The following is a 14,131-nucleotide window of genomic DNA, read 5'->3' as shown; positions in this document are numbered from 1 at the left end:
TGCCCTTCCTAGGAAGATCTTTTGACCACCTTTTCTTCCCCTTGAGGAGATCAGCTAATTATGTCCAAAGGAGTCTGTGAGATGCAGGCGAGAGAGGTTACTTCATGACACTGCTTTAGAATCTGAGGATCTGCTATCAGTCAAACTTGTTTGATTGCTAAAATAATGGTTAAATCTCATCAGCATTGCATTTCCTTTTGAGTTAGGATTAATGGCTGCCAGGGACAGGGCCTTCTCTTTATCTGTTTGTCTGGTACCATTGATAATTAGGAAACAGACTGGAAGGTCTTTGCCACATGGCTAAGCACCACAACTTGTGTTCCATCTCTATTCTACTGACATAAATGATGGTTACATGAAAGTAATACCTGGTGAATTAGACATTCCCATGAATGGGACATGCTTTTTGTTTGAAAGGCAGTTGTTTGTGACATGCTGGTGGCTGTAGAAAAGGATTGACTTAAATTATCATTGGAAGGTGACTGGCTTTAACAGGTTGTAATGGAGCAACATCTACCATGATTTGGGGGCAGGGGCAGAATCTGTGGATGTTTACAAATAGAGAGACATACAATGGAAGACCACCAGTGTAAAACACAGTCACATACAAAACAAGTGTGCACACCAGGATTACAATGAGTCTGCCTTCCTCTATAAATTATCTGATTTAGTGTTATTATATTGAATTTGAAGATACAGTACATACGTACCTAATTGTGGTATTCTACATTGCAATCACGTTTTAGAAACTACTTTTCCAAAGGATCAGACTGTTTTTCAGATTACCAAGGAAGGCGTTTGGGACAAAATGAATAATATCTTTTCATGTATTACCTCTTAGCTTTGAGTTTTGTCTTCTGTAACTGGGTTGATCTTTGCTGTGCTATATTGCATATTCATTTTGTATGTAATCATTTTTCCACTGGTATTTCCCATTGTAGATCTATTAGTCTTTGTCTGAATATATGCTAAAGTTAGGTTATTTGATTTTTAACTTTTACACTCAGTTTTAGCAATTCTTCTGATAAAAATCAATACAACAGCAACTGATTGATATTTAGAGCTTCTAATTCCAACTGTTTTCTTTGTACATGTGTTTGCTACTAGGATACATACATTTATATATTAGTTTTAAAATCATGTTATTATTCTAGGTACTGGGGAAAGTGCCAACCATTTCAATTAACAAGACGGAAGGCTGCCATATATACCTTAGTGAAGAATCATTAGACTGTGAGATTGTGAGTGCTAAGTCTTCGGAAATGAACATCCTTATCCCACAGGAAGGTGATTATGTAAGTGCAGTATTTTAAAATTGTCTGATATAACTACTAAAATGTATACAAAATCATGAGTCACAAATAGAACGTTGCTTTGAGAAAACATTATTTGAGTAAAAAATGCATATTCCCATTTTCATGACAATATTTGTAGCCTATTAATTTAATATTAATTTATTAAAAATAATTTATTGAGTTCACTTGATTGGATTCAACAAGAGTGTACAATAACAGAACAAGAGTGTACAATACAGTGAACAGAATAAAATGTCTATTAAATATTTTTCCCCAAATTATCTCGTGTTTCAAAGGCCGCCATTATGAAGGCAGCATAACTCACTGATGATACCTACATAATCTCTTCTGAATCAGAGAAAGTGGTTGAAGCTATAAATGAGTGTGATGTCATTGTTGTCCATCAGGATAAAGGCAAACAAAGTGAAGCTTGATCTAGACAAGAAGAGGTGCTCTTAGTTGAATGGCAAATCAGGAAGAGGGCTTCAGTCTGACTTGGATAGTGTTGCAGTTTCTTTGAAAACTCAGATTCTTAGTCTTCTGACACAAATGAAAACGTTTGTGCATGTTCCTGGGTCTACTAGATATTTTAAAATTGAATATATGCTAGTTATAGATTATGTGCTCATCATGTGCACACATACGTAAGAGCCATCTGCAGAATAGTACATTCTTTTTTCTCTTCCTGTCTTTAATGCAAAAATTCTGTCAGCTTTCCTTGATTAGACTGATCCATGCGCTTGTTCAGGTGTTCTGTAACTTGATACAGTGAATATGCATGGACCACATAGCCCTGCCTAGCTGTCTCTGTGTTCTTCACTGTTTCAGTGGTGAGTCTGAAATGGAAAGATTTCCTGCATGCATGTAGGCTGTACATGGGAGCAAGAACTCTGGAAAATCTGGGTTCTTCCTTGCATGTAAAACCCACATGTGAGGAAGACCCTTATGCTCCTCAGATCTGGTTGTGGAAACAACAAAGGATATGCAGACAGAAGACTTACAGTGCTGGATTGTAGTGTGTTGAATGCAGCAATGATCTAGTGATCTAGTGTTGCATCAGAAATTAAATAAACAATGTTTAATGTTTACTAATGATCACACCCACCATAGTTAATTATCTTTAGCCCAGTTCTGCACTTACTTGTTGCGTCCACCCAGTGTCCTTTGTTTATTTTCCCCTAAACACAAGTCCACCCTCTGAATGCGTTTCCTCACTTCACGCTGCCACCAGGTATTATTCTCTCAATACCAAATAGATATCTTAGACACATGCTGCCAATACAACAGATTTATTGTTTAGTAATGTTAGCCCAGTCTCTAATCGTAAGGCAGCTGCAGGGACGCATCTTGGCATTCCCAGAATGGATCTTAGAAAATTTGAGAGAACACTTTCTATACATGTGCGAAATCCTAGGAGCCAAGTTGGTATGCCATATAACTGTTGAAGCTTGAGCTTAAAAATTTGAATGACAGCTGGTATAAATTGTCCCCATTTAGTAAAGAAAAAATGCAGGATGGTTTTCTGCATGTTCTGGGCTGCTTGGATTATGGTCCATCTGTGGGCAGCCCAGGAAAGTTTATGATGGAATGTAATACCTAGGTACTTTATCTGTTTTACTTGCTCAATGCATGAACTGTTAATTGTTCATTTTCTAGGTATTACAGAATGAGTGAAAACCATAATTTTGGTTTTAACAAAATTTATAACCAATTGGTTGTTCTCACAGTAAGTCATAAATGCGGATCAGCCATTTAAGTCCAATTTTTGATAGGGACAGAAGAACTGCATCATCTGCGTAAAGCAGTAGGGGGCATTTTGTCTCTGCTAATCTAGGAGGATGGAAGTCTGTTCTAAGACACCACCCAAGCAAATCATAAATATTTTCTCCAGAACAACGTATCAATTCCATGTTGCTTTTGATATATTAGCAGTGAACAATCTCTGTTGTAGGTGGCAGTTGCTCCTGACACTCTTTTTTGTCAGTTAAACCGTCAGTTTGTCTTGCATCAGAATTTCTGTTGTTGTACATACTAAATTTTCTTTGGCACATTTCCTCCTTCTTTCTGTAGATTAAAGTCTTTACTCTTTGGTGTTTGACATTGAGAAATGAAGTGCCCTGGTTTTCCACAGCCATAACATGCTTTTGGGCTGCTTTGTTCAGAGAAAGGGGGCTTGTCTCCCTTCCCTTCACTGCTTTTATACTTCTGTTGATTTCGCTCTGGGGGTTTGTCCCTAAAATGGCTTCCATTTGCCTGTTTGTTTCTGGGGTAATCCCTGGTCTCATTCTTTCTATCTTCCCAGCTTTTACCACCAAATTTTACCTCAGAAAATTTTGGATTTTTGATTTCTGAAATATAACCTGCAGTCTTGCTTGCTTGTTGTACTGTTTTGGGTTGTTTGTCCCTGATTAAATATCTTAGATCTCCAGGCAACACCGAATAAAATTGTTCTAGCCCTATAATATTTTTCATGTCGTCTAAAGATGCAACATTGGCTTGTTCTAACCATTTTCCAGGTATCTGACCATACTGGCTCCTAATTGGGAATATGATTCCTCAGGTCTCTTTGTCAATGCCCTGAACTTTCTTCTGAGATGTTCAGCATTGATCCCAAACCTCGCAAAAACCAGCTTTCTAAAAGCTTCATATTCTCTTGCTTGGTCTTGTGGCATTTGGGTATATATTTCAGCAAGTTCTCCACTTATTTGGGTTCTTAAGATGACCATTTTCTTCCATTCTCCGACCCCATAGTCCCAGCAGGCTCTTTCAAACAGAATTAAAAATGCTTCAGGATTATTACCCTTTCTGAATTGAGGGAATTTCTTAAGGTCTCTTTTTGAGATATCTTCAACTGCTGAATTATTATTATTTAGAGCTATTAATTCTAATAGTTTCATTTTAAATTGGTGTTCCATCTCTTTCCCTCATTTCCATCTGTCTCCTTTCTTGCTCCATGACCATCTCCCTTCCTCTGGCTTCAGCCTCTAACTGTCTGGTTTCAGCCTCAGCTCTAGTTTTTATTTCTAACTGTTTTAACTGAAATTCCTGTTCTTTCTCTAATTTCCATTTTTGAAACTCTAGGGAGTTTTCTCTCCCTGAGGCACCCTCCTTCTGAGCGTCCCCTTGCTCTATCATTTGAAGAGAGCTTTCCTCTTCCTGGGGTAAATCTTGCATATCAGCAGCTCCCTCCATATCATACTTTTACCCATTTATGTATTTCTTTTTCGTTTAATAAGTTGGTTTATTCTATTGAAATCAATATTCAAGCAAAGTCAAGCCTCAATTTAAAACGCTTTTTTCCTTTTTTGGGTTAGAGAGAGTTAGATTTAGTTACTTTGTAGTGCTTTGCTGGCAGCCTCTACGAATTGTTAGTTTGTTTCTTCTTCTGGCCTCCAGCTAGTGCTAGTCCCTTGTTCTGAGACAATGTTTCTGCTTGCCTTCAGACACCGAAAGGGTTCAGAAATACTTCCTTGCTTTAAGCCTCTATTGTTTGCAATTACCCCAGCTAGGTTTCTGACTGTGGCCTCCACTTATCCCTTCAGTGCTCCCTTCTCAGAGCGTGGGATCTCAAGCTAGCCTACTGGTCTTTCACTTAAAGCCCGAGGCAACCTTAAACTATTGAATTTTCCTCTGAGCCTTTCCCTATCCTTAGTCTTTCCCAGGTCTGCAATCAGGAGACCCTTTTAAGCTTTTCACCAAGACACTTTCAAGGGTCCCATTCCTTAACTTACAGTAGCAGACTACTAGGTCTCTTAAGCTCAGGAAATTCACTTTTTACTTTGGCTTACTGGACTGCTAACGCATCCCACTGCTGGTCACCACTTTGTTGCGTCCACCCAGTGTTCTTTGTTTATTTTCCCCTAAACACAAGTCCACCCTCTAGATGTGTTTCCTCACTTCACGCTGCCACCGGGTATTATTCTCTGAATACCAAATAGATATCTTAGATACATGCTGCCAATACAACAGATTTATTGTTCTTATAGGTGTTATGCAAATCACAGGAGTAAATCACAGATGTTTAGGCTTATTCATTAAATATCATTTGCTTTCACGTTGGTTTTGTATGTGTATTTATTCACTTATAATATTCTTTGACTATCTATATATTCTCTATACTTTAAAACTCTTATTCGGACTTCCGGCTTGACGCTGCGATGAGACAGCAGCAGGAGGACAGAACTCTGTCCCCTGGGCTGAATCCTGACCTGTTTGGGACACCCCAGGGTGTCAAAACCACCCCAAAGAGGTGGTGAACTGGGGGGAAGCCTGTTGATCACGGGGGGGGGGAATGGTGGTCATCCCCATTTGATCCAGGAAACTCCCTAATTAGCCAACGGACAGAAACAAGCAGCTTGGGCTCGCTTGCAAGTCGTCGGTAGCCGGCTAAGAGAAGCAAGAATCAGCTATCTGGCATCAGTGTTACTATCGGGTGAGAGATACTTTTACAACTAATTGCTTATGATTACCCCTGGAGAAGACAATTCAAGAATATTATAATTTGGCATTATAAATCTTAAGAAATTTTCTCATAAGTTATACTTGATAAGTCTGGACTTTGTTTTGTCTTCCTGAAGTCTTTTGGCATAAAGCCCAGGACAGTGACCTTGAGTACTCTACTGCTGCTTAAAGCTTGGAAACCTGTTTATTTCTCTTTTTTTTTTTAATGCCTGGCTGGATAAATTACTGTAACCCTAAAGTGGACTTTTAAAAACCTGTGCCTTGGGAATTAGTAAACCTGTGGGAATTAGGCCATCAGGCCAGGGATACAACCATTGCATTCTACCCTGGTACTTTGGGGGTTTAAATTTGGTTCAGGTCTATTTAGCCAAAGCGGACTTTTTGAAATGACTCTGGAAACTTGGAATATCTGTTTAGCTGGCATTAATTTGCCAGGGATCAATTAGGACACAGATACAATCATCAATCTGGACTGTGAGACTTGGGGACTTCGAATCTTGGCTTAAGCGCTTGGGTACCTGGAATAGAATGGCACAACAAGGACAATTTTGGGATGAAACAAAATCTACCCTTCAAACAATACTAGAAATAGTGAGATCCCATTACCAAGAGGCAAAATTATTCAATCAACATCTGAAGAACTATAGTCAACAAGCGACTGGGAACAACGAAGAAGGAAATGAGAGTGTGCCGGATGATGTATGCCAATCAAAAGAGGAGCTGGAGGAAATTAATGGGGAAAACCTAAGAGAAACAACATCAATCTTGGATCTGAAGAGAGTATTAAGGGAAGACAAGGGGAGAAAATCAGCAAAATTAACCAAAAAAAAGCCTGGAAGATCTATTGAAGATAGACCAAGTGCTTAAAGAGCTAGTGGACATAAATCAGATGCACAAAATGGTTTCAGAGGGCATGAAAGATGGCAGAATGCTTAGAGACACAGAAACACAAAGTGAAAAAAGAGAAATGAGAGAGGGAATTAATTAGAAAGATGAAAAAGGGGAAAACAAGAAGGGGCCCCTTAATGTTGAAAAACATGTATATATTTAACATTGGAAATTGTAAAGGGGTATATCCTTTATATTAAAAAGGAGAATTAAATTGAAATAAGGGAGCCCTAATCAGGGTAAAGATGTAATATGGTGGGTTCTCATTTTAGGTAAACTAAACTAGATATAAAGCTGGGGCATGGATCTGGAACCACTTTCAATAAGAATGTTATTAGAAAACCTTGAGAATATTGTACTTTATTTATTTATTTATTTATTTATTTATTTATTTATTTATTTATTTATTTATTTATTTATTTATTTATTTATTTATTTATTTATTTAACTTATATGCCGCCCACACTACCCGAAGGTCTCTGAGATATTATGAGATATTATGAGAGTAATATTCTGATAGTAGTCATATTATATACTAAAATATGTACAGGAATGGTTTAAATGTCTGAAAGATGTCTGGAATTTGGGGGGACAACCGGGAAGACACTGAGATGTAAAAAACAAATAATTGTAAGCAAAGCATGTAACACGATGTTTGACAAGCACAAACCAATGTAGATAGATTGAAAAACTAATAAAATGTTAAAAAAAAGAGAAACTCTTATTCAATCTAGCATTCTCTCTTAACTTTCTCGATTCAATCTCCTAACTCTCTCTTCAATTCCCTGTCTCAAAACTTCATTTCTCCAACTCTCCTCTCTAACTGTCTAACTGTTCTTTTGGTTCCGCCCCTCCTGTCCTCTCATAGGCTTCTGCCCTTGAGCTCACCATGATGGATAGGCGTGACGTGGGGGTTACACCACACTTGTTTATAAGTCAGTCTTACTGAATTAAGTTAGGCTCAACTCTGAACAGTAAGTGTATACAGGGTTGCAACCTTCTATACATGCTTCTATACAGGAACTCAGTGTAGTTACATCTGAGTAGACATTGCATAAGTTTAGCAATATACAGTGGTGCCCGCATAGCGACGTTAATCCGTTCAGGATTAACGTCGCTATACGGAAACATCGCTGAACAGAACAAAAAAACCCATAGGAACGAATTAAACCCTGTTTAATTCGTTCCTATGGGGCAAAAACTCACTCTTCAGTGAAGATCCTCCATAGGGCTGCCATTTTCGCCACCTCGGTAAGCGAGGTGCGAAACGGGCGGCCATTTTGGAACCGCCGATCAGCTGGGCGGCGGGCTCTTGGGATGGAGTGCGGGGTCCTCCTCCACTCTCCTTCCCAAGCGCCGGCCGGCCTTTCCCCCCAGCTGGGCAGCGGGCTCTCGGGAAGGAGTGTGGGGACCTCCTCCACCCTCCTTCCCAAGCGCCGGCCGGCCTTTCCCCCCAGCTGGGTGGCGGGCTCAAGCGGCGGCGGCGGCTGCAGGGTGGGGGGGTGTCCCGAAGGCTTCCAGGCAAAGGCCTGGAAGCCTTCGGGACCCCCTTACCCTGTCCCCGCTGCCGGTAGCCACCCTGCACCGCCTACCCCAGCCGTGGTCGGACGCCTGGAAGTCCAAGAACGGCTGGGGTAGGCGGTGCGGGGTGGTTTCAAGCGGCGGCAGATGCAGGGTGTGTGTGGGGGGGTCCCGAAGGCTTCAAGGCAAAGGCCTGGAAGCCTTTGGGACCCCCCTACCCTGCCCCCGCCGCCGCTGAGAGCCTTCCGAGCTCTCAAAGGGCTTTCTCCACTGTCGGAGGGGAGCCCGTTGAGAGCTCGGAAGGCAAATGTCGGCGGTGGCTTTGGGGTCCTTCCGAGGCCGCTGCCCACCGCCAACATTTTCCCCCAGCTGAGCGGCGGGGCCCCTGCTGAGCTGGGGAAAAATGCCCCTTCCGAAGGGGAATGCAGGTGGTGGCTTCGGAAGGGTCCTCCCGAGGCCACCGCCGGCATTTTCCCCCAGCTGAGCGGCGGGGCTTCAAAGCTCCCGCAGTTCAGCTGGGGGAAAATTGGGCTATGGGAAAAAATCACAAAGCGATTTTTCCCCATAGTCAACATCATAATGCAATCGCAAAAGCGATCGCAAAATCCGCATCGGTATGCGGATTCGTCGTTAAACGGGGTGCTCGTTAAGCGAGGCACCACTGTATAACTATAAACTCTAACTTTACACAAGATACAAAATTAGACCTCATGCACAAAGAAGTTCAGTGGTGAACACTACTGAGCAGAACAACACTAGTAGATTATATGATTTAGATTTCAAAAGACGAAGAAATGGTAAATAGCCTACAATAGCCAACTTTATCACTGGGAGATAGAATAAAGAACTGGAGCATCTACAAAATTGAAAGGAAACCTTTCAAATAACCATGGAAAGTTAAAATGAAGTATTTGAACCAATATCTATGCTATTAGTATTTGAAATCATGTATGAATAATGCATGAAACATCCATGTGATATCCAGAAAAATCTATTTTTGTGTGTGTTGAATGTAGAGCCTGCTTGTAACCTTCTGTAGCAAAGGAGATTTTCAGCCACATTAACTGCGCAGCAAACTTTAACTTCTCAATGTGGCAGTTCATTACTACTTATGAAACATTATGCTTCAATTCTCTACTGAAAAAGGTGGAAAAGTTGCCATCACACAACATCAGGAGGAGAAATCACAAATCTAGTACAGTAGTGCTGAAGACATTGCAAAAATGCCACTTGTATTTTCTGTGTGGCCCTGAAGGGTTCTTTATGTCTGAATCTTAAAATTTTTCTCCTTTCACTGTTGTCTTTTAACGATGTAAGCCATATTGAAAGAAATAAAATAAATTCATATATCACTGATAGGACTACTACAGTTTTAATAACAGCCACATGTTTAGCCAGGTGATGTTGTCAATCTTGTTTTTGTGCAGAAAGAATTTCCTGTCCCTGAACAGTTCAAAACATCATGGGATGGATCCAAGTTGGTCACCGACCCTACAGAGATTGTGGGTTAACATCCTAGAGCCCTTTGCAAATGACTGACTGCCATCTCCAAAGAAATAATGCCGAAAGGAAACAGCAACATGAAGAAATAGAAGTAGTTTTGTATTGTGCTGAAAGGTTCAAAAGAGCTGCTCTGTGTCTTAGAATCATGGGCTGCAGTACATGTCGCATTTTTCCTCTACCAAGATCATCATTTTTGTAGAAAAGAAAACAACGATACTGATGTCCTCAGTTTCATTTGAAGAAGGCATGAATATTTATTTGCCATGGCTACACATGCTTGGAACTGACTCTGCACAGCCTCGGTACACTTTCTGTAGGTATCCTGATATTGTTAAAATGTCCACAACTTGCCTTTCTTTGCAGATAGACTATACATAATATGTTGTGAATGTAGTACAATTTTAAAAGTTGACCATTCAGGTTATTGGCTGTTTCACTGTATTCAGGAAGCCAAATATCTGCATGATATACTTCGTAAAGTTTCAATGCATTCCTTTTTAATGTTTTAGATGGTAAAAAACAGAAAATAAAATAAAAACCTTAGTATGGCAAAATGTTCCTCTGAGATTTGAGATCTTTCACGTATCATGATGCTAGACTTCAAAACATGTAATTCCTCTAAGTCTTTGTCTTTTTAAAAGCTGAAAAACTACAACTTTCACCACTACATTTGCTAGTGGAAATGAAAAGCTAGATATTTTAGTTATGTAATTTCCCTACAGTATTTCTAGAAATACAAGTTTACTTTGTTTTTCTTTTCTTCTGTCTATTTCAGATTAGTTCAAAGAGATCATTTCTAGAAAAAAAATTACTTTAAGGTATTATTTGTCTGTATTCAGTTACATTTTCACTTCTCTAAATACTTATAACATTTCCTTATCTGGGGGCTATTCCTGTCTTTACAAACTGTAGTTAACATGCTAAGCTAAAATCAATTTTTGTTTAGTAATATGAGGTTTTTACAATTTATTCAGCATTAATTCTTTTAGGTGTGTCAGATGCTAAGTATTCTCACTAAACCCATTGCTCCAGAAAACTATCCAATGTGTTTTCCAGGGATGAACCTTTAGTAGCTCTTAGGCCAAATATGGCTACATGAAACCTTATGAGATACTGATCAAAACATAATATGATCCTATAATGTTCCTTGCAAGCAACAGGAGTTTGTTTCCAATATTGAGAGGGCTATTGCATACTTAAATGTTACAGTTCTCATTGTTTTATACAGAACAGCCCCACTATGCCTGCATGTACATGCTTGATAATTATTAATTGCTATTGGATGTCACAGATTTTACACTGTCTGCGGGTTTAAAGTTTTGCAATAAAATACAATTCCAGAACACCATCTGGAGGGTAAATGGCTGTTATTATAATAATAATAATAATAATAATAATAATAATAATAATAATAATAATAATAATAATAATAATAATAATAATAATAATAATAATAATAATAATAATAATAATAATAATAATAATACATAAATTGATCAACCTAGTTATAGATCTTGTTTTATGTAAGGGAGGATATTGTTCTGCTTTTATTTCCATGTGTAGGATATGCATGCAAATGTTAAAACATATACTGTACACAAAGAAAAGCCATAGATTGCTTCTGAATATGTTCTGAACTCAGACAAATGGGAATGTATTTTTTGTGAAGTGGGCTTGACTCAGTAGAACATATTGTTAATTTATACCACTAATGTGAAGTGCAGTACATGCATCATTTCAGCACACAGTACTTAACTCTGCACACTTAACTCTGATATATGATTCTGATTACTTGTAATACTCTTTAACAGTGAAATAATGGCAAAATGCTTAGAAAGCCAGATCAGGATATAACTTGTGCCTACTGAACTTTATAAGGTACATAACTCTTTTTAAAAATGATATTTGATTGTAATATCTATAGAAAATCACAACAAATAATGCTGATATAACAAGATTTTGCTATATAATGTCTGATCTATATTGTGGCTTAGTACATGCCATTTTCAGTAGTAATCTTCTGACATATATAAAAATAAATTTGTAACCTATTTACATTGTAGGAGGCTTTTTTCTTCTTCAGCATGTACACTTTCTCTGTTAGACACACATCTGCAGTCCTAGAACTATATCTTTCAAAGTTAAAGGAGTTTTAAGTTAGAAATTTATTTTTCTGACTTGTTGGGTGCATTCTGTAATGTTGGCTGACTTGTTGACTGCATTCTTTAAAGGTGTATCATTGTAACAATCAGCCACAGTAAGCCTTGAGAACAGGGTTCTCCTCCCATCTCCCCTACTGGTGCAGTTGTGAGGACAAGATTAGATGCTTTTGCTTCCAAGTTAGATTAACCACAGTTTAGCTCAGTACCTGGACCCTAAACTGTTATTATGCTTAACTATGGCTTGTTAAAACAAGATGGCTTTGGGTTATATAAAATTGGCTTGTTTCTACAAAGTATAATTAAGATTAAACTAGAAGGCTCAAATGATAGCTAGATATTGGCTGGTCTCAAAATCTTCCCCTTGTGAACATATGAGAGGACAGGAAAGTCTAACGTTTATAGCTTGCTTTTTCTTGTAAAGCTATCCCATGGTTCAGTGTTATATCAAAGCAGTTATATAATTCAGAAACTCTGAAACTAATAGACAATATAGGAAGAAACCCCTCACCCCTTATTAGGAATGATGTACAACTGCAGCGGTAGATAGCATTAAGATTTGAATAAACCATGAGGAAAGCTTAAACATTACAATTTTTTCAAACCAGAATCAATTTCAGTCATCTAATGAACCTTGGCCATAAAAATAAACTGTGAAAAATGATCAAAATATTGAATGCTATGGTCACTTGTCCAAACATACATATCTGACTGTTCACTATCAAACTATCTATCAGTTGTTAAACTGGTATATACTGTATATTTTGAAGAACGCTGAGATGTAATTTTCTGTTGTTACAGCCCTCGTAACACTTATTTTAAGGACACAGATTTTACATACAGTATTTACTTTCCTCTTTAATGTTCATCAGTAGCTGTTTCAAGTCTTTGCTGTTTTCTGCCAATAATATAGTGTCATCTGCATATGTTAAATCATGTATGCTTCTATTAATTTTAATTCCTCCTACTGAATCAAATTAATTCTGACACCCTTCTGTTTCTCCATATTCTGTCATTAAAGTGGCCTCTTGTTCAGAGTACAGCTCATTCACCAGGACGATAAGAAGATATGACACACTCCTTTCTTTCAAAACAGTCTACAAATTTTCGTGATCTTCATACACAGGACACAAACTGATTTTCTTCTGAAATTCTCTGGCACACTTCAATAGGCAACATATATTTGAAAAATAATCTCTGATGCCTCTTCCTTTTCTGAATCTAGCTTAAATAATTTGTATTTCTTGCTGTGTATATGATGAGAGTGTTTGTTGTAAAGTCTTGAGCATCACTTTGTTTTGCATGGGAAGTTAATGCAATTGGTCCTATAATTAATTCAATCAATGTAAATAATATACATTTGGGAAAATTAAAATGTTTGCATGTAAACTAGTCTGTGTACAGCGTTCTAATTATCACAACCTTTCAAAAGCAGAAACTGTAAATACAACATTATCTCCCTGCCAATTTCTTTAAAAGAAAACACAACTTTTAATTTTCAAGCTGTGTAGAGGAACTTACTCAACATAGCCACCAGGTGGCAAAAAGTCACAAACATTTCTAGACAATTCTCAAACGCTCCCTGAAGAACCAAGCATACAAAATAAGGCTGAAATCCTTTATGCACCGCTCAGAGAAAATACATTTTACTGAATTCAGTGGGACTTACTTCCAAGTATAGGCATACAAGATTACAATATAAGCATATTATTTTCTTAAAATGCTGGATTTAAGAGTAATTCTGCTATGAGGATGGGACCCTGTACATCATTTAACACTTGACCATTTAAGGTAAACAAAAAGCCAATCCAGTAACTGCTAATGCTGAATTCTTTGAATAAATGTGGATATGCACAGGCAAGTTAGATATAAGATCCTGCAGCAACAGCACACAAATCATGGACAGGATTATAAGAAAGGTAGAGCTGGTGGCTTGAGCAATCCCTGTTGTTCTGGTTACCATCTTCCTTGATGAAAAGTTCTGGAAAAGTCAAAATTTATTCTGTATTACACTGTGACTTTGCAAAGCATTGTCCTAATACAGATTACCTGTGATGTAGTGTTACTGAGTTCTAATGGTGCAGTCTTATGCACCATTACCTACATGGAAGTCTCAGAGCACAGAAGTACACGACCAGCTAGCAAGACTTCTATGTACAACTCAAGCTACAGCTAGAACTCAGTCTCAAACACCATAACATATTTGCTTAGAAAGAAGTTCCCAAACTATTTGGGAATTAATTCTTTCTGAATCCATTTCCTAAGGCAACTCAGTAATCTTATATCAAAATACTCTCAATTCAA

General features: G+C 38.2%; 1 protein-coding gene across 7 annotated transcripts in view; it reads left to right on the top strand.

Moving 5' to 3' along the window:
- The window catches only part of CAP2 (cyclase associated actin cytoskeleton regulatory protein 2), a 65,051-nt gene extending 51,835 nt beyond the window's left edge, over window positions 1–13,216 (top strand). For 3 of the 7 annotated variants that reach the window (XM_072998641.2, XM_072998639.2, XM_078393485.1), the window contains 5 exons: window positions 1,155–1,295; window positions 9,593–9,981; window positions 10,444–10,486; window positions 11,480–11,546; window positions 12,849–13,216. In XM_072998641.2, the coding sequence (XP_072854742.2) occupies window positions 1,155–1,186 (32 nt within the window). In that variant the 3' untranslated portion in view covers window positions 1,187–1,295; window positions 9,593–9,981; window positions 10,444–10,486; window positions 11,480–11,546; window positions 12,849–13,216. The remainder of the gene's footprint in view (window positions 1–1,154; window positions 1,296–9,592; window positions 9,982–10,443; window positions 10,487–11,479; window positions 11,547–12,848) is intronic. The other 4 variants (XM_078393486.1, XM_072998640.2, XM_078393487.1 and 1 more) reach the window with 2 other exon arrangements.
- The last annotated feature ends 915 nt before the right edge of the window (window positions 13,217–14,131 follow it).

Source organism: Pogona vitticeps, chromosome 4 (genome assembly GCF_051106095.1).
Source record: "Pogona vitticeps strain Pit_001003342236 chromosome 4, PviZW2.1, whole genome shotgun sequence".
NCBI lineage: Eukaryota > Metazoa > Chordata > Lepidosauria > Squamata > Agamidae > Pogona > Pogona vitticeps.
Note: the sequence above shows the minus strand (reverse complement) of the source record. Positions and strands in the feature narration are given on the sequence as shown.